At 39.2% G+C, this 20,634-nt stretch overlaps 1 protein-coding gene across 1 annotated transcript in view; it reads left to right on the top strand.

Moving 5' to 3' along the window:
- The window catches only part of UTP20 (UTP20 small subunit processome component), a 159,469-nt gene that overhangs the window by 77,575 nt on the left and 61,260 nt on the right, over positions 1 to 20,634 (top strand). The window contains exons 28-41 of the mRNA XM_082254752.1: positions 1,294 to 1,437; positions 1,691 to 1,770; positions 1,924 to 2,150; positions 2,233 to 2,377; positions 6,258 to 6,345; positions 7,620 to 7,763; positions 8,959 to 9,012; positions 9,095 to 9,247; positions 10,452 to 10,607; positions 11,841 to 11,981; positions 12,099 to 12,236; positions 14,745 to 14,884; positions 16,326 to 16,408; positions 17,935 to 18,191. Coding sequence (XP_082110878.1) covers positions 1,294 to 1,437; positions 1,691 to 1,770; positions 1,924 to 2,150; positions 2,233 to 2,377; positions 6,258 to 6,345; positions 7,620 to 7,763; positions 8,959 to 9,012; positions 9,095 to 9,247; positions 10,452 to 10,607; positions 11,841 to 11,981; positions 12,099 to 12,236; positions 14,745 to 14,884; positions 16,326 to 16,408; positions 17,935 to 18,191 — 1,950 coding nt within the window. The remainder of the gene's footprint in view (positions 1 to 1,293; positions 1,438 to 1,690; positions 1,771 to 1,923; positions 2,151 to 2,232; positions 2,378 to 6,257; positions 6,346 to 7,619; positions 7,764 to 8,958; positions 9,013 to 9,094; positions 9,248 to 10,451; positions 10,608 to 11,840; positions 11,982 to 12,098; positions 12,237 to 14,744; positions 14,885 to 16,325; positions 16,409 to 17,934; positions 18,192 to 20,634) is intronic.

Genomic DNA, 20,634 nt, shown 5'->3' with positions numbered 1-20,634 from the left:
GGGGGATGATGGAACAATCCGGGGGGGGGGGTATGTGGTAGTAGCCTCAGGTGCAGTTGGGGGGCATTGAATTAAAATAGTGGGTTAGCGGAAGCATAAAGAAAGAAGAAGAGGGGATAAGAAAATTTTGATAAATCGGATACATGCTTCATCTGTTGTGTGACAGGGTTGAAGTCGTAGTCAAATAAACACAAAATGCAAGTTATAACCAATCTGTGGCCAAGTCTGTTGACCGATCTTAAAGCTCAGCGCGGAGCAGAAAAAAAAAAGGTAGTCCTTGCAGTAGGACTCCACCTGCACTGCAAGAGTCAAGTTCTCGTTTTGTCCAGGAGTAAGGAGAAACCCTTAAATTAAGTCTGCCCTCCTGGCAAACTATGCACCCGTGGACAGTTCCTCATGTCCTCACCCTGTTCTGGACACTGCTCTGGGCTTGATAATGTCAAGACTCAGGAACGCTAGAGTGCAGGAGTTGCAGGGATCGAGTGAAGGATCAGGGTAGGTATATCTCCTTTCATCTTGTCCCCAGGACATAGGTAGAAATATAGGTAATTTGTCACTATAACTTTCTGTTTACTTAAAGAAGGTAGATTTTCAGGGGGGTGCTTTTTTCCTGAAAAGGGGGCGGTAGGTCAAATCAGTTTGGGAACCTCTGCTTTAAACAATATAGATCAGTGTTCAGCAAGAACTTGAGAAAGTAATGCTGGGTAGAGATGGATTGAAATGTGTCCGGTTCTATCTGTGTGCCACCTCCTCCTCCTGTTCTAGCTGTCGACTTCTGTCAAACAATCACAGTGGAAAACAAATTGACCTGCGGCTACAGCTGCTGATCAGTGCATTCTGACAGCAAAAAGTCTTTAAATGTCAGAATACAGTTTCCTGGCAGGGAGGATTCCTTCATCCACCTTACTTGTGTGGATGGGGGAATCTGTTTGGTTTTTTGTCATTCAGCTTGCCAGCTGAATGAAGAAACACTGATTGTCTATACCCAGCCTCATTCCTGATGCATTGATTGAATGCCAATGCTATACTGTTCTGTTTTAGTAAAGCATATTATTTACTTTTCATTTATGTCCAGTGCCCTCCCTGGTCTGCTTCCAGCATCCAAGAATATGATCATTCTGTCAAACATTCTGCATAGTGGATATTCCTCAAATGCATGCATAACTGTTTGTAGTAAGATAGGACATTATACTGAATGTTTGTTTATTTGAGGCTGTATTGCTTTTTAGCCTGATAATTCAGATCACGCAGGAACAATTTTTCTTACTAAACTGTTTTATCTCTTTTAAACAGATCCAGTTAAAATGTGTAAATCCATTAAAGAATCTGAGGCGTCTGGGAATGAAACGTATAGTGGACTTTTTCACTGACTTTGAGACGTACCCCTATTCTGCTGAAGAAATTGATGCTTTATTTATTGCTGGTGTCTGGCCACAGGTACAGAAAATCATAAATTGCTACTTTTTGTTCTTAGATTGGAAACATTTTTCATTTTATAACTAAGTGAACCTATAAGGATGCCAAACTGCACCAATCAGTAATGTATCCAGTTTTCTTTTAAAGTACTGAATTATAAATAAATCATTTTTTGTTTGCAAAATTTTTTCATTGTAATCTCTTTTTACCACCTTCAAATGGGTTAGCTTAACTTATAAGGCAGAGGAAAATAACTTTATTTTCTCTTTTACAGATCAGCAGATTGGCTTTGGAAAGTCAACATTCTCCTTCACTTGTGCTCAAGCTTATCCATACTTGGAGTCAAAATGCTAGGTGATCTTTCCTTTAATTCACCTATTTTATCACTGATTTTGTAAAAAAAAAAAAAAAAATGCATGGTATAATAAGGAAATATAATTCCTCCTTGTGTCTATAACAATCTTTTAGTAATATTAGAAATATGCATGTGGTTTGCTTTGTTTACAGATATTTTCCTTTACTTGCTAAACAAAAACCCGGAGAGCCAGAATATGATGTCTTGGCTAATACATTTGCCCTTCTTGCCAAAAAAGGGTTATCTGAGTCAACATCAAGTGTTGTTATAGATGTAGCTGCTAATCTGCTCAACACTTCAGACTATGAAGAGTCAGAAAGTCTTTCCCCCTTAGTGGTAAATGATTGTGCTATTGCTGACGCCCCCAATAATAATGAAGGTAAGAAGCAAAAGGGTTCTTTTCACTGAGCATATACTATAACCTTTTTTATGTTAATATATTCATCTTTGATCGCTTTCAGAGTCTCCAAGCATTGGTGTGAAGCTGGTGTTAGCACATGTCCCTGCAATTCTCGAGTATCTGAGTAGAAGCATGCTGAATTCAGAGAAGATGCGCAAGAAGAAATATAGTACCCACGTTAGCAAGGAACTCAATATCCTTTCAAAGTAAGTCAGAATTCTGTTCTACCGTTCCACCAAATGAAAATCTGAGAGTGCAGAATCAGGGAGAGCACGCTCTCAAGCAAATTCTATACCACTCTGTGTCTTATCAACTCTTAAAATTTGGGACCGTCAAATTAGTATTCCCCTATTATCTTCTTCGTCCATTAATATGACTTATTGGTAATCTGAAATTCTCACTTCCATACCGGGCCAATTCCGGCATTCCTCTACTCAATTTTTTTTTTTTTGCTAGAAAATTACTAAGAACCCCCAAACATTATATATATATTTTTAGCAGAGACCTTAGTGAATAAAATGGCGATCATTGCAATGTTTTTCAAACACAATTTTTTTGGGGAAAATACACTTTAATGAATTAAAAAACAAAACACAGTATGATTTCACTTCCAGCCTCCCAGGGTCATAGAGATGGCCAGGGACCATCTGGTCCACGGCCAGCTCTATGATAATCTGACATCACCGCCCGATCGTTAATCTGGGTTCCCGATCGCACAGAAGAACCCCAAAAGGCACCAGAGGGCAGCAGGAGGGGGACATCCCCTCCTGCTGCCTGTAAAAGCAATTCAGCGGCTGAATAGCCGCTAGATTGGCTTTTACATTACAGGGAATCGTCGGCTGAAAACAAAGATATTTGAATAATGCTTGTAGCTGCAAGCATCATCCAGATATCACTACTTCAACCCAAGGACATCATATGACGTCCTACAGGTGGGAAATGGTTAAAGGCGGCTTCTTTTTTTTACTTCGAAAACTCATTTTTTTAATGACTGATGTTACTGACTCAGCCAGTCTAAAAACCATAGACACAACTGCATGAGTTTTTACCCTGTCATTTAAGTAGGTGGGTATTGTATTTCCAACTCCATGACTTTTATAATTCACTAAAAGCAAGAGGTGACCCCCATCATCCTCCTACTGCCTTTAAATCTTTATGCATGCAACTTGCCTTCACCCCCCCTCCCCCCCACGCATACTGTTTCTTTTCTTTATAACCACCTCCTAACCAAGATTTTTTCTGACAAACCTTAGTTTTATGGAATAACAAAGGGAGCTAGAAGTTACTTTCATGGAGGAAGCAGATTGTAAATCTTGTATATTGACTCAAATTTTTTTATTGCGAGTAAAGTACAGGAGCGAAACTATAAAGTCATAAAGACTATAAAGATGGTACTATTGTCCTTGGATATTACATAAAATATTTCCAAGTGCATCCGATCAATGTTGGCAATGTTTATCCCATTTACACAACATGTAACACATATGGTGGAATTGCCCCATTTTGTGCCCATTCTGAGACCATGTCTTTAAATTATATAATACCTATGCCCCAGACACAGTGCCCCAAACCCCCAAATAGCATTATTATCCATGCTCCCAGAACTTGGTTCAAGCGTTAAGAAGGGGATTTTTAATTTCTTTTTAGTGGCTGCCAGGGCGGTAATTCAGAGATATTGAAAATCCCAGCGTATTACTTCTATAACAAGAATATAAGGGTTATTCATAAAAGATAATCCAGGAGAGCCATGTGTCCTAGAAATTAGAATGTTGGTCGTGTAACTGCACAGATAGTTCTTCCATTCTCATAAGGTTATTTAATTAAATTATCTTTTGCAACTCTACAATCTTAAAATTCCTTTCCTCAAAACCCCCAGGAACGCCACCTTTTTATATAGTATTGGACACCTCGCCAACAGGCCTACTTTTTCTTCTTCCCTTCTTTTTTTTTTTCCTATTTCAAACCTTTTTTTTTTTCTTTCTTTTTTTTTCTTCATCTAACCATGGTATTCAATTTCCTAAATGCATGCTTGCAATGCTGTCTTAATATTTTTTATAGCAATGCTATAAGAGCTATACCAAGAGCTATAATCATGTCATTAAGTGTACTTAATGCACATAAAGGTTCTACTGTATACCTAAACCCTGTTCTTTTCTTTCTTCTTTTTTGTATCTCTTTGTAATGAAAATCTTAAAAAAAAAAAAAAAAATATTGTATAAAAAAAAAATCTGAGAGTGAGGTTGTTTTAGTAAAAAATAAATACAAAAATCTTCATTTACATAAATCAAGCTAGCAAAGCTAACATCTCACTAATTAGTGTGTGCACCTTATTTGACCTATAGAGGGGCATTCATGTTTCAGTGGACCTTCCTTTATGCTTACGGTCACTATTTGCAGATTGCCCGGGTTCAGGCAATTCTGGGCAAAAAATGCAGTGTTTGCATGTTCCTCCCAGTGGCTGCTTTAAACAGGATATGCAACTTCGACCATAAGGAGCAATGTGTTATGTGACCCTGTCGGGTACATTTGTGTGTGACCAGATTATTAATACTGTTACAGTGCAGGCCCCTTTGGTGTCTTCTGGTAATTGCAATGGCTGTTTTATCAATTTTAATGGAAAGGGTGAAATAGCCTTAATCTGTACAGGAGGCCAGGACCTTTCAAAGGCGGTAGTGTCACAGAGAGAAAAGGGTAAATATTCTCTGTACACCGAAGGATCCAGCGTTTGCTATTTAAGATGCCTCCAGTCTACCAATTTTGAAGCTAAGCCTCAATCACCCTTGATATTGAACTGTCCCTCTGTGGCCTGTAGAGGTTTTCATATTAAACTGTTAAATGGAAAGGCAGGATGTTGATTTTAAAATCATGCACAGGTTTGTTTTCTGCCTGATTTTGGTTATGTGCTTGATATCCAGGGGCTCCCAAGATACAAAGGTGTTGATTGGAAGTTTGTCAATTTTAATGATAAGCTCCAAAAAGTTCCCGTATTTTGTCTCCGTTGTTAATTATGACACATGGATATATTTGACTGGTTCTTCTTAACCACTTGCTGACCGCCCTTTAGCAGTTTTTCTATCTATCTATCTATCTATCTATCTATCTATCTATCTATCTATCTATCTATCTATCTATCTATCTATCTATCTATCTATCTATCTATCTATCTATATATATGTGTGTGTGATCCCACACTTTTGCCTGTAGGCGGTGATTGTTCACAGCAAAAGCCGGTCTGCAGGTCCCGGGCACTCAATGTCTGCCGGCACCTGACGGTCATTGGTCAGAGACTCAGAACGAAGCTCTGCCTATATCCATTTCTTCCCCTAGTAAAAGCAGCACACATAGTAAACACTGGCTAGGCACACAGTTAACCCATAGATCGCCCTAGATGTTTACCTCTTCCCAGCCAGTGTCATTAATACAGTGACAGTGCATATTTTTAGCACTGATCGCTGTATTGGTGTTACTGATTCCCGCAAAGTGTCAAAAATGTCAGATTGTCCACCGCAATATTCAAGTCTCGCTATAAGTTGCTGATTTGCCGCCATTACTAGTATAAAAAAAATAAATAAATACAAAATCTAGTATATATCACAAAGTTTGTAGATGCTATAATGTTTGCGTAAACCAATCAATATATACCTATTGGGATTTTTTTACCAAAAACATGTAGCAGAATACATGTTGGCCTAAATTTATGAAGAAATTAGATTTTTTAAATTTAGTGAATATGTTTTATAGCAGAAAGTGATTTTTTTTTTTAAAGCGCAAAAAATAAACGCAGTGGTGATCAAATACCACCAAAAAAAAGTTCTATTTGTGGGAATATTGGACAAATTTTGTTTGGGTAAAGCGTTGCATGACCGCGTAATTGTCAGTTAAAGTAACGCAGTGCCATATCGCAAAAAAGGCCTGGTCATGAAGGGGGTAAATCTTCCAGAGGTCAAGTGGTTAAAATGCGCATAGCATTTAGCACAGCTGTTCTTTATTGGACACTAATACTGGAAAACCTTTATAAAGGAAAGAATAATATTCCTTTATTATTTCTAATCATAATAATATGTGTTTATTCTTCTTGATTTTCAGGATTAGCAAGTTTATTCAGGACAAAGAACAGAGCAATGTGCTCATTGGACTACTCATATCCTATTTACATAAGAGTAACATAGCTGAGGTAAGGTTTACTTTATTTGTTGAAATGAGATGGAATCACACAGGGTTTGTTTTACTCTAAGGCCCCTTTCACACTGTAGAGTCCGTCGGCGGACTCCGTTTTTCTCAGCGGGGGATTGATCCCCCGCTGAGCAGGCGGATGGCAGCTCTGTTCTCTATGGGGGAATCGGATGAGAGCGGACCACCTGTCCATTCTCATCTGATCCGCTGGACGGATGGAAAATAGGATTTCCATCCCTCCCAGATTTGACGTATTGGATGTCAGCGGACATGTCTCCACTGACATCCGATGCACCATAGAGATGCATAGGGCATCCTTTCAGATCCGCCTGTGTGATAGGGGCCTTAAGCTTTTTATGAACTATAGGCTGTGGTTGTTGGTCATCAAACAGCCCAGTCACACACAACCTATTTTAGTCAGTGTTTGTAGAATGGTTACAACATATTAAAGAGGTTGTAAACCCCCAAAAAAATGTTTTTTTCTTTTTGCAAGCTGCAAGAGAAACACATAATGAGCTAGTATGCATCACATCGAAATACCTTAGAACGAGCCCCCGCCGTGCCGTCCGCTCACCTGTATGACGGGCGACGTGTCTAGTCGCCCGTCTTCCGGGATCGCGGCATCCGGCCATCTGATTGGCCGGAGCCGCGGTGACGTCACACACGCGCGGGAGCCGAAGGTCACGTCACGGAGCTCTGAAGGAACGGCACGAGCGGCCTTTCCTTCAGAGCGCATGCGCCAGTGACGTCACTGGCTGCATGTAAGGTAAATATCTCCTAAACGGTACATGTTTAGGAGATATTTACAGTACCTATAGGTAAGCCTTATCATAAGCTTACCTATAGGTACAAGTTACATAGGAGGGTTTACTTCCTCTTTAAAACAAAATGTAGCTTTGCTTCATAAGGATTTCAGTTTTACGTTAACCTGTGGACTGCTGTTGCTGATCTTCTGAGAATGGTAGTTGCCTGACTGTCTCTGGCTTCAGTACCTCTTTTTACTGACTCCAGGCAACCATGCACTTTAGAAAGTGAAGTCAGAAGTGCTGATCTGCATCCTTGTTGCACCCCAGAAAACATTGACACCATCAGAACAGAAGAACAGTTGGGTGACTAGAGTTTTCAGGAAGATGGGGTCAGCAATGGTTGTTTCAATATTATCTTGCTTTAGGTTTTCATTTAAGCACAACAGTCGTGCATATGTGTATGTTTTACAAAGTACAAAAATATTAAAAAAAAGTTGTAAGATACAATTCTTTGGTGTTATTAATATAGGACACAGAGGTTGACATATTGGAAACAGTACAAAATCTACTGAGACAGTCTGTGAACCCTACAAGTTTCTTGAAGCCATTGGGCAAATTATTTGCTGTGACCCAGAACAAGCTCTCCCGGCAGACACTTTGCACAACATTTCAGGTACAGTATGTATTTTGTGTACAAAAGTTTTTATTAAATAAAAGTCATAGACATACAACAGGTCCATGTGTGTAAGTACAATGCGAAAAATGGAACATATAAACAGGTAGCATCAGAAGAATAACATAAACATTGGGCGTAAGCCAAAAACGGACACCAAAAATGAGCTTAAACTCGTAAATAGAAACAATAAAGCGGAGACTAAAAGTCCCCCAGTGACATATAGCAAAAACCACAGCTTTTCAGCATTAAAGAAAGTTCCACTGATTATGAGTAGACATGTTCATATAGTTCAAAGTAAAAGAAGTATCAAAGCAGATTAAACATAGAGAAGAGAAAAGAGAGGGGGAAAGAAAGAAAGGAAGAAGAAGAAGCAAGCGAAAGAGGGAGGAAACAAGGAGAGGAAGCAGGGAAGAGAGGAAGGGGGGAGGGGTGGGAGGCCCTGTGGGGCGGGCATACGGAGGGGGCAGTTAAATGGAGAGGAGTGTGACCTGAAATCTAGATGGTGTGACACACGAAATCCAGGGATCCCATACCTTGAGAAATTTGTCATGTGAATCGGTGACTATAGCAGTCAGTTTTTCATTGGTCAGAATATCATTCATATGGTTTTTGACTGCCTCAAATCTAAGCAACGGAGTCTTCCAGGACCAGGCTATTGTCAGTTTCGTAGCAGTAAACAGATGCTGGGCCAATTGATGCTGCCGACGGGATAAGTCGGCTATAGGTTTGCACAGAAGTGCCTCAAATGGGTCCCGTTTCAAGGTTACATGGAAAATGTTACAGAGTAAAGCATAGACCCTGATCCATAGTCTACACACCTTAGGGCAGGACCACCAAATATGGGCCATAGTTCCATCATGAGCGCAAATCCGAAAACACAGGGGCGAATATGTTGGTATAAATTTTGCCAGTCTGGCAGGGGTATAGTACCATCTGTAAAACACCGTATAGGCATTTTCCAAAATTAAAACATTGCGAGAGCATTTTGACAGAGCAGCTGTCATATATGCTGCCAGTCCTCCTTGTCCAGCCGACCTCCCAATTCCAGTTCCCAGTGGGAATGATAGGTAGAGAGTGGGGGCTTTCAGGTACAGTATGTGTTTAATCAATGTGCCCATACAGTCACTTACTTGCAGGAAAAGACTGTATGTAATTGTTGCACTATTGCTACTAATGTTTTTGTTTGTTTCAGGTCCTGTCTGAATTAGCTCCTGATTTAGAGTATATCACTGATGTTGCTGTTAAGGTTTGTGATATTTCATAGTTTTTGAACCATTATCTTAATTTAGGCAAAGTAAACTTTAATCACCTTGTGTTTTTCCCTACAGTTAAACGCATATGATCAAAGGCATTTGGATGATATCCACTTTGATGTGAGACTGACAGCTTTCCAAAAAGCAACTTCTTTTATTAAAGAGATGAAGACAGTCGATATGAACTATATTCTTCCACTTATGCACAACTGTTTCTACACCATCCATGTGAGTGTCTACTATTTTTCTATATTATTTTTTTGATCATATTTTTATGATCATCTGATTTTAGCATAATTCATTACAAATACCCCTATCAATTTTAATTTTATTTTTATACATTTTTATAGATTTTTTTTTTTGTATACCAAAGTACAAACAAATATAAGGCTGCAATTGCCAAAGGCAGTGCAAAAGATATAGAGAAAAGAGAACTGTACTATACAGCCAATAAGTTGCTGTAAATTAGCAGTATAATAATAAAAAATATAATCGCACAAAGAGACACCAAAAGTAGTCATCTTAAATCAGAGTTATCGTTTTTACACCAGTCTACCTAGGGTTGCCATAATTTCAGAAAGGTAACATGGGAGTTGAGGAACAAAGCTTTTTTGTATGCAAAATTGGTTAATGGTTAATTACTAGGCCAGTAGAACATCTGAAATGTCTGAGAAAATTGGGAAATCAATTTGCATTTTAAAAGCAAGTCTTTGCAAGCTCTGTCCCAAATAGACTTTACCAATTATCAGACATTGATACGACAAACTATGCCCTTTTGCTCCAAGTCTAATGACCCGTACACACAATCCAAAAATCGAATGAAAAATACAGATTTCGAAGCATTCGTACGATAATCGGATCGTTGGCACAGAGCTTTCGAGAGCCCATCACGACAGTTCATCCGATATATTATCCGATCGGACAAGCATGAAAATTTTTCTTGTACGATACGATCATACGATTTTCGTTCATCCGAAAATACAATACAAATAAACTACAACACATTACTTCAGAATTTTTATCCTGTAGTATGAGAATTTTCGTACATTTAGTAACCTCTCCATTTTCAATATGCGACTAGCATGCAAAAAAAAAAAAACGAACAATCTGTCCGATTTTCGGATCGTGTGTACGGGCCATTACCCTACCAATGATTATGCATAGACATGCAGGTAGTAGAGCTATGGTTTTAATTTTCTGCGATACTTAAATGTAACAATTTTACTCTATACAGTGCCGGCCAGAATTAATATCAAAGTCTTAAGCAGCTGCAGTAGGACATTAAAAAGCACCTTCTTTCCCATGCCACTAGGAAAATTGATCTCTTTATTTGCACTTGTGCAGCTGCACTAAAATTATCGTCTATAGTTCATAACATGTTCTGTGTTGCAAGTATGACAATATAACAAAATTAAAATGTTTTTTGTTTCAGCTTGGTGATATGTCCCTGAGTGACAATGCAGGCTTTTGTCTGTCTAGTATTATGAAACTTCTGGCAACAGTGAAACACAGTGAGGCAGAATATCGCGAGATCATACAACGTACCCTGCTAGAAAGCATGAAAAGTGGGCTCAGAAGTAAAGTGGAGGTATGGTAAACCAAAGGCACACTTGAAGTACTGCTACCCAGGAAAAGTAAAATAGCAAGTTTTTAAGTGGACCTAAACTTGTGAAGTAAAATTTACTGTTACAGGGAACAGAAGATACAGTATGGTAATTGTGCCTAGACAGAACCCTGAAAACATGTTTGTCTTTAATTACTCATGAAAAATAGCACTTCCTGATATGCGAGCATGCCTAGAAACTATTGTGCCCTACAGCCTCATAGGTGTATATCTGCAGTGTGATAGCACTTGGCTGCATGTCCCACAAGATGTGGAGTGAGATTTGATTATGCCACTACTGAGCTCTGAGATGATGAAACTTACTTTTGCTAAGGTGGCTGCCTACACACAGAGACACAATGCAGAACGATGCATAATAGGACAGTATTGTGGTTGGGGGGGGAGGGGGGGGGGGGTTGGGTGTATTTATTATTATAGGGATGCAGGAAAGTTATATGCATTATAAGAACTACTATATTTTTGAGCAAGTCCTAAGTAGGATCTTTAAAAACAAATTATTTAGGTCACAACTAAACTACAGTGTCTTCAAAAAGTATTCACCCCCCCTGAAATTTTCCACATTTTGTCATGTTACAACCAAAAACGTAAATGTATTGGGATTTTATGTTATAGACCAACAAAAAGTGGCTCATAAGCGTGAAGTGGAAAGAAAAATGATAAATGGTTTTCAAAATATTTTTACAAATAATTATTTGAAAAGTGTGGCTTGCATTTGTATTCCGCCCCTTTACTCTGATACCCCTAACTAAATTCTAGTGGAACGATTGCCTTCAGTAGTCACCTAATTGGTAAATAGAGTCCACCTGTGTGTAATTTAATCTTAGTATTAATACAGCTGTTCTAAAGGTTTGTTTGCGAACCTTAGTAAACAAACAGCATAATGAAGGCCAAGGAACACACCAGACAGGTCAGGGATAAAGTTGTGGAGAAGTTTAAAGTGGGGTTAGGTTATAAAAAAAATATCCCAAGCTTTGAACATCCATTTTCCTTTACATAATAGATATGTTCCACCAAATGCCACCCCCTTATCTGCCCAATGAGATACTTTCATTGGACAGTAGCTGGCTCCTAGGAAAATTCCTGCTGGCTCCTGGTTTGGATATACTGGTTCCTGAACTCTTGCGAAATGCAGAAGACCACATGACAACAACATAGCCTTAAGTATTAATGACTAATAAGCTTTCTCTTTATTTACAGAGTGTTCAGCAAGACTATACTACTTTACTTTCCAATTTGATACGGACCTTCCCAGAGCATCCTGAGTTCTCAGACTTGGTTCAGCTCACAGATTACAATGATCCTGAGATGGACTTCTTTGAGAACATGAAACACATCCAGGTAATTATAATCTATGGATGTATTTTCTGCAGTGGATGTGATCTTTGTGAAAAAAAAAACCAAGACAAGTGATGCCTAGCTATTGAAAGAGTAATGTTGGTATGTTTATTTCCTTAGATCCACAGGAGAGCCAGGGCATTGCGGAAATTGGCCAAACATATCACAGAAGGAAATATGGTGCTCTCTTCAAAATCCCTCCAGAATTATATTATGCCATATGCCACCAGCACTATATTTGATGAAAAAATGCTCAAGGTAGGTTGCATTGGATACTTGTACCCCAGATAACAGATCAGTTGTTTGACTTTCAATGGGAACTCTAATATTTTGGACTCAATTTTATTTTCATTATTTTTAAGTTGTTTTGTTTTTAAATTATTGATTTAAATCTGATTTTATTATATATATATATATATATATATATATATATATATATATATATATATATATATATATGATCTTTCCCTTTAAAATTAAGCAAATATTTAACTTTCAATGGGAAACCTCCAACCTTCTCTACCTAGGGGTACACACTTGTATTACTCTCTGTACAAAGCAAATTCTCCCTCCCTTCTTCAGAAACTGAAGTCATTATTCTCCACTTGGATCACATTTTATCTCTTTTGGTTTGACCGAATTGCTGTCATCAAGATGACATTACTACCTAAGTTACTATGCCTCTTTAGGGTCCTCCCAGTCTGTGTCTCATATTCTGCAAAGTATCCAAAGGAAAACAAGCAATTTTATCTGTGGAAAATTCAGGTCAAGATTTTCAGATAACTGCATTCTGTTTTTATGTCGATTTTACACAGCATTCTAACTTATATGGAATTGGGATTGTAAATGCACAATTTCTTATTTGCCAAAAAATGTCCATAAATTATTTTTTTCCCCCCAAAAGGTGAACTTAGCCTTTAATATCCAATATTTCATATTTACCAAGCTTAAATAATATACTGTGTGTATATATATATATATATATATATATATATATATATACAGTGGGTACGGAAAGTATTCAGACCCCCTTAAATTTTTCACTCTTTGTTATATTGCAGCCATTTGCTAAAATCATTTAAGTTCATTCTTCTTCCTCATGAATGTACACATAGCACCACATACTGACAGAAAAACACAGAATTGTTGACATTGTTGCAGATTTATTAAAAAAGAAAAACTGAAATATCACATGGTCCTAAGTATTCAGACCCTTTGCTGTGACACTCATATATTTAACTCAGATGCTTTCCATTTCTTCTGATCATCCTTGAGATGGTTCTACACCTTCATTTGAGTCCAGCTGTGTTTAAATTATACTAATTGGACTTGATTAGGAAAGCCACACACCTGTCTATATAAGACCTTCCAGATCACAATGCATGTCAGAGCAAATGAGAATCATGAGGTCAAAGGAACTGCCTGAAGAGCTCAGAGACAGAATTGTGGCAAGGCACAGATCTGGCCAAGGTTACAAAAAGATTTCTGCTGCACTTAATGTTCCTAAGAGCACAGTGGCCTCCATAATCCTCAAATGGAAGACGTTTGGGACGACCAGAACCCTTCCTAGAGCTGGCCGTCCGGCCAAACTGAGCTATCGGGGGAGAAGAGCCTTGGTGAGAGAGGTAAAGAAGAACCCAAAGATCACTGTGGCTGAGCTCCAGAGATGCAGTCAGGAAATGGGAGAAAGTTGTAGAAAGTCAACCATCACTGCAGCCCTCCACCATTCGGGGCTTTATGGCAGAGTGGCCCGACGGAAGCCTCTCCTCAGTGTAAGACACATGAAAGCCCGCATGGAGTTTGCTAAAATACACCTGAAGGACTCCAAGATGGTGAGAAATAAGATTCTCTGGCCTGATAAGACCAAAATAGAACTTTTTGGCCTTAATTCTAAGCGGTATGTGTGGAGAAAACCAGGCACTGCTCATCACCTGTCCAATACAGTCCCAACAGTGAAGCATGGTGGTGGCAGCATCATGCTGTGGGGGTGTTTTTCAGCTGCAGGGACAGGATGACTGGTTGCAATAGAGGGAAAGATGAATGCGGCCAAGTACAGGGATATCCTGGACAAAAACCTTCTCCAGAGTGCTCTGGACCTCAGACTGGGCCGAAGGTTTACCTTCCAACAAGACAATGACCCTAAGCACACAGCTAAAATAACAAAGGAGTGGCTTCACAACAACTCCGTGACTGTTCTTGAATGGCCCAGCCAGAGCCCTGACTTAAACCCAATTGAGCATCTCTGGAGAGACCTAAAAATGGCTGTCCACCAACGTTTACCATCCAACCTGACAGAACTGGAGAGGATCTGCAAGGAGGAATGGCAGAGAATCCCCAAATCCAGGTGTGAAAGACTTGTTGCATCTTTCCCAAAAAGACTCCTGGCTGTATTAGATCAAAAGGGGGCTTCTACTAAATACTGAGCAAAGGGTCTGAATACTTAGGACCATGTGATATTTCAGTTTTTCTTTTTTAATAAATCTGCAACAATGTCAACAATTCTGTTTTTTTCTGTCAGTATGGGGTGCTATGTGTACATTCATGAGGAAGAAGAATGAACTTAAATGATTTTAGCAAATGGCTGCAATATAACAAAAAGTGAAAAATTTAAGGGGGTCTGAATACTTTCCGTACCCACTGTATATATGTTTGTGTATTTTATTTATTTTTTTGTTCCTGAGTATTTTAAAGAAAATATCTGACATATTAATTGTGCTGTTAACTGGTGTCAAGCCATCTGTGAAAATGTTCTCCCTTCCCTTTCAGCATGAAAATATGGTAAATGCAGCAGTGGAAATGATAGGATCAGTATGTAAACATCTCCCTTGGTCTGCCTACATGTATCAATTAAAACATTTTATTCATGTGCTTCAGACGGGGCAAGTCGATCAAAAACTGGGCGTCAGGTACTGTCTATAGTAAATCATTTTTTCTTTTCTATTACGATTTGACTTCTTTATGTCACAGTATGAACTTGTATGCCGTGTTCTGCTTTTCCTGGAACCAAAAATAAGGGCATATGCTGCTTATAATCATTCAGCAAAACTGTTGAATTTTATCATTCTATGCACGCATGGATACAGAAAATGTTAATATGTATTATATATGTTTTGTTATTTTTTTGCCATCTTGCAGTTGGTCTTTAAATGAGTATTTATTCAGAAATTATTTTTTTTTAGAAATATTTATAGTGTGTTGATTTGTAATAGCTACTGGCTATAGGGTAGAAGTAAAGGTTTTTTTTTTTTTCATTTTGCCGTTAGTAAGAATTAAATCCCTCGGTGTAAGTTTTTTTTTGCCATCTTTGTTCCTTTGGGGAGATTTTCTTTTACTTCCTGTCCCACAGTCAAAACAGGAAGTGAAAGGAAATCCCTCCAAACTTTGTATATCTCTGGTTGTCAACAGAAATAGTGCCCCCTTTGTAAGATTTCCCTATATTCCTGTTCTGCTGTCAACACAGAATTTGTGTATTTTTTTTTTTTTTCACGTTTACTCTCAGCGATAATGGTAAATGGAATAAAATTTAGAGAATGAAATCTCTCTAATGGGGACATAGCAATAAAAGCCTGAAGTAGAGTCAGTCTAAGTACCGTACACTATTAAAAATGTATGGGGTCTTCTAGTTTAAGCAAAAAAAAATAAAAAAAATCTATTCTTCTTTTGGTGGTTCTTTGGTGTTACATGAAGGGACCCTAAACTACCATAGTACACTTGTAACCAAAAATGGGGCTACTGCGCTGCTATTGCTTCCAGTCCTGGCAAACCTTAGGAGGTGTAGGCAGAGTAGACCCAGCTTTGTTACTTCACTGATGGCTGACCTGCTTTAGGAAACATTTGCCTCATAATGGTACATATAATCTGCAATCACAAGTAACTGAGGACCTGCATTCAGTTGTCTGTAAAAAGAGCATGTTGCTCTTGGCAGTGTACAAGTACAAATCTTTGGGATGGTCAAACATATCTCTTTTGATGACTATCTTGAAGTAAAGCAAATTTTGGTAAATGTTAGGAAGAAAATATGTGTATAATGAATGGTTCAAATCAAAAACATATAGTGTGAGAAGCATACGAGATATCAGGTTCATTATTGTAAACAAAGTCTAGTACTATTGTAAGGTTGGAGCTACATTGTCATATTTCCTAGCTACAAGAAATTAAAATTTCCAATGTCTTGGCAGCTACCGTACTTCATTTGCTGGATACTGCAATCAGTGCACAGATAACTGCATGGTGGCCAACACCTAGGTTAAATCTCCTATCTGCAGGAGAATACATTTGCCAACCTAGCTATATTGTAAAACTGCACGCATTTTTATATACAAAGTCATTTTTCTCCTGTTTGAATAGAATGCTGGTGACTGTACTTGATGCATTCCACTTTGATTATGCCACCCTGGAGAAGCATCTTCAAGAAGCAAAGAATAGTGAAAGTGAGTAGACAAGTCTTGTATCCTCCTTTTGAAGCAGTTGGATTTTGGTGCTGTCTAGAATAAAGAACTGCATGCTAATAAAACTTTTAAAGAAATCATTGTAAGTACCTGAATTTGACCTGGTGTCAGCATTTTGCAGTCCCTGTACAGCAGAGCCATAGTATGAGAAGAAGAAACCTCACAAGCAGCCAACTAGTTCATGCTGATAGGGAGAGGAATCAGAGTAACAGAGATGAGCTCATCACTGTGCTACTTCTTCTTACACTGTCCAGTAACAGGTTGGGGTAGATCCAGGATGATCTCAGCTCGAAGTGGGTTGAGTGATACTGGCCATCAGACTGAGGACATGTAGAAGAAGAAAAAAGTACTGGGGGAGAGTCAATAACTAGATTAAAAGTGAATATTGCAGCAAAGACTGATATTTTTGGCTGCTTTTAGGTACTTTATGCATGCTTTTTACCTGTAAACACCCCTTCTTGTGTAGACATCCAAAAGCCACGAGACTGCTGCTAGGCACCAACAGAGATACATAGTTAGTCTGGTTGATAAAAGACACAAGTCCATCTAGTTAATCTTGGAATTGATATCAAGAGCCCCCACTCAAGTGACACTCTATATTAGTTTCCCCCTTTACTTTACATACAAAGTTGGGCGTGGAGGGGGGGGGATAAGTTGAGGGGTGGGTCAGAACAGAGTGTAATTAGAGGCTATGCTGTGCAAGGAGGGAGGGAGATGAGCTAGGGAATTGACTCCCCTGGAGAAGTAAAATCCTCTACCAAATGTAGCAGGACACTACATAGATACACAGTATGTCCCCTCAGATATGTTTTGTATCCTGATAGGAAGTGAAGGTAAATTATTCCACTAGGGACAGAAGCGTCCATTAAATTCTGACAGATATTCAAATTCTTTACTGCATTATCCAACACATAATAAAAAGTTTTGAGCTGAGCTGTAAATATGTCTGCATGTACAAATGTATTCCTTTTTTTGGTCCAAGGCCAACTCCATCTAAACAGCAAAAAAAAAAATGCATTTATGGGATTTACCTACTTTACCTGCTATTCATGCAGAATTATTGGGCTGCCTTAAGATGTAGTTTTCAGGCAGTCATTTATGAGAACTCCCTACTATATGTTTGTTGTATGTTCCCATTCACACAGCATATCTAAAAAAAATAATCAAAAAAAATATTTCTTTTTAGCTGGTTGTTTGGAGGTTGATTATACACAGGACACTGTAGTCAGCATCTATTTCTTTGAATAGATGGCAATGTACAGATTGGAGTCAAAAGCGAGAGACCATGTCTGAGAGCGCTGACCGGAGTGTTCTGGTGGGGGAGCTGCCCCATCTGTCAGAACACAATAACACAGCAGGGGAAATCGCTGTACTAACATTGCACTTTTAGGACAGTCGCTCCTCCAGGGCTGTCAGTTTTTTTTTTTCATTCAGCCCTGCTGGGTTGAACGAAATAAGAATACTAGTGTGTACTAGTCTTTACGCAACTGTCCTTTATTGTTCTAAAGGTACAAAGAATGCTGAGGAAAATATGGAGGATGAAGTGATGGATTTAGATCCAGAGGATGAGCCGATGGATACTCAAGACAATGAGAATTCCACCAATCAAGACCCATCTGGAAAAGCTGATAATAGTTTAAAACAAAAAATAGCATCAAACTCCCTCCCAAAAAACAAGGAAGAGTTGACATCTCTAATAAAACACATTCAGGACACAGTGAATGGCAACATCCTACCTAAGTTGCAGAGGTGCCTAGATGCCAAGGTTGGTATTCTCTGCTTAAAATTCAAGCCCAAAATCTTAAAGACTTATAAGTTAAATAGATTAGGATAAGAAAAATATAGACTTTCAAATGCTAAATGCTCGTTTACTGTGAAGAAACAATAAACGCACAACTATAAGACATTTATTCTTGTGACTTGAACATTTTGATGTGAAAAATTGCTATGACAAAAAATAAGGAACCTTTGTAAAATGTGGTTTTGTGAATTAAAGAGGAAGTTTGGGGTCATACAAAATATACATACGTACTTAACTATCTCACAAAAGTGAGTACACCCCTCACATTTTAGTAAATATTTTAATATATCTTTTCATGTGACAACACTGAAGAAAGCAATAGCAATATTTGCTACAATGTAAAGTAGTGAGTGTACAGCTTGTATAACGGTGTACATTTGCTGTCCCCTAAAAATAACTCAACACACAACCATTAATGTCTAAACTGCTGGCAACAAAAGTGAGTACACCCCTAAGTGAAAATGTCCAAATTGGGCCCAAAGTGTCAATATTTTGTGTGGCCACCATTATTTTCCAGCGCTGCCTTAACCCTCTTCGGTATGGAGTTCACCAGAGCTTCACAGGTTGCCACTGAAGTCCTCTTCCACTCCTCCATGACGACATCACAGCTGGTGGATGTTAGAGACCTTGTGCTCCTCCACCTTCCGTTTGATGATGCCCCACAGATGCTCAATAGGGTTTAGGTCTGGAGACCTGCTTGGCCATTCCATCACCTTTACCCTCAGCTTCTTTAGCAAGGCAGTTGATCGTCTTGGAGGTGTATTTCGGGTTGTTATCATGTTGGAATACTGCCCTTCGCCCCAGTCCCCGAAGGGAGAGGATCATGCTCTGCTTCAGTATGTCGCAGTACATGTTGGCATTCATGGTTCCCTCAATGAACTGTAGCTCCCCAGTGCCGGTAGCACTCATGCAGCCCCAGACCATCACACTCCCACCACCGTGCTTGACTGTAGGCAATACATACTTGTCTTTGTACTCCTCACATGGTTGTCGCCACACACGCTTGACAGCATCTAAACCAAATAGGTTTACCTTGGTCTTATCAGACCACAGGACAGGTTCCAGTAATCCATGTCCTTAGTCTGCTTGTCTTCAGCAAACTGTTTGCAGGCTTTCTTGTGTATCATCTTTAGAAGAGGCTTAACTTCTGGCAGACCAATTTGATGCAGGGTGCGGTGTATGGTCTGAGCACTGACAGGCTGACCCCCCACCCCTTCAACCTCTGCAGCAATGCCTGTAGCACTCATGCATCTATTTCTCAAAGACAACCTCTGGATATGACGCTAAACATGTGCACTCAACCTCTTTGGTTGACCCTGGCAAGGCCTGTTCTGAGTGAAACCTGTCCTGTTTACCCCCCTGTATGGTCTTGCCCATCGTGCTGCAGCTCAGTTTTAAGGTCTTTGGAGTCTTCTTATAGCCTAGACCAGGGATCCTCAAACTACGGCCCTCCAGCTGTTGCCGAACTACACATCCCATGAGGCATTGTAAAACTCTGACATTCACAACCATGACTAGGCATGATGGGAATTGTAGTTCCTGAACAACTGGAGGGCCATAGTTTGAAGACCTCTGGCCAAGACCATCTTTATGTAGAGCAACGTTTCTTTTTTTCAGATCCCCAGAGAGTTCTTTGCCATGAGGTGCCATGTTGAACTTCCAGTGACCAGTATGAGAGAGTGAAAGAGATAACACCAAGTTTAACACACCTGCTCCCCTTTCACACCTGAGACCTTGTAACACTAACGAGTCACATGACACCGGGGAGGAAAAATGGCTAATTGGGCCCAATTTAGACATTTTAACTTAGGGGTGTACTCACTTTTGTTGCCAGCGGTTTAGACATTAATGGTCATATGTTGAGTTATTTGGAGAGGACAGCAAATTTACACTGTTATACAAGCTGTACACTCACTACTTTGCATTGTACCAAAGTGTCTTTTCTTCAGTGTCACATGAAAAGATATAATAAAATATTTACAAAAATGTGAGGGCTGTACTCGCTTTTGTGGGATACTGTACATCTGTTCCTCTGCAGCTATTCCAGGCTGTAAGACTGATAGCACATGGATCATGTGACTGCTGATCGGGCAGCTCTATCAGTCTCTTCATCCAGAGATGCCTCTGTTGGGTTTCCGGCTCCACTCTGTGCTGCTCCAGTGCTGACTGGAGTGACAGGGGGAGAGGATGGGTGCTGCTGGTTCTGACTTTCAGCCACACATTAAGAGGTAGAGCCAGCTGTCAATCAGACAGCCTTTTAACAAAGGCTTGGCTCTTTCCTTTCTGCTGCTAGCGGGTAATAGCCCACCATCAACTGACTTTAGTAAATGTAATCATGTGACCAAAATGAGACATATAGTCAAACATTTTTTGGCTTTACGGCTTTACTTCTCTTTTAATGCTAATT

Source organism: Pelophylax lessonae (genome assembly GCF_965119305.1).
Source record: "Pelophylax lessonae genome assembly, chromosome: 4".
Taxonomy (NCBI): Eukaryota; Metazoa; Chordata; class Amphibia; order Anura; family Ranidae; genus Pelophylax; species Pelophylax lessonae.
The sequence above is the reverse complement of the archived record's forward strand: the minus strand, read 5'-3'. Positions and strand labels throughout refer to the sequence as shown.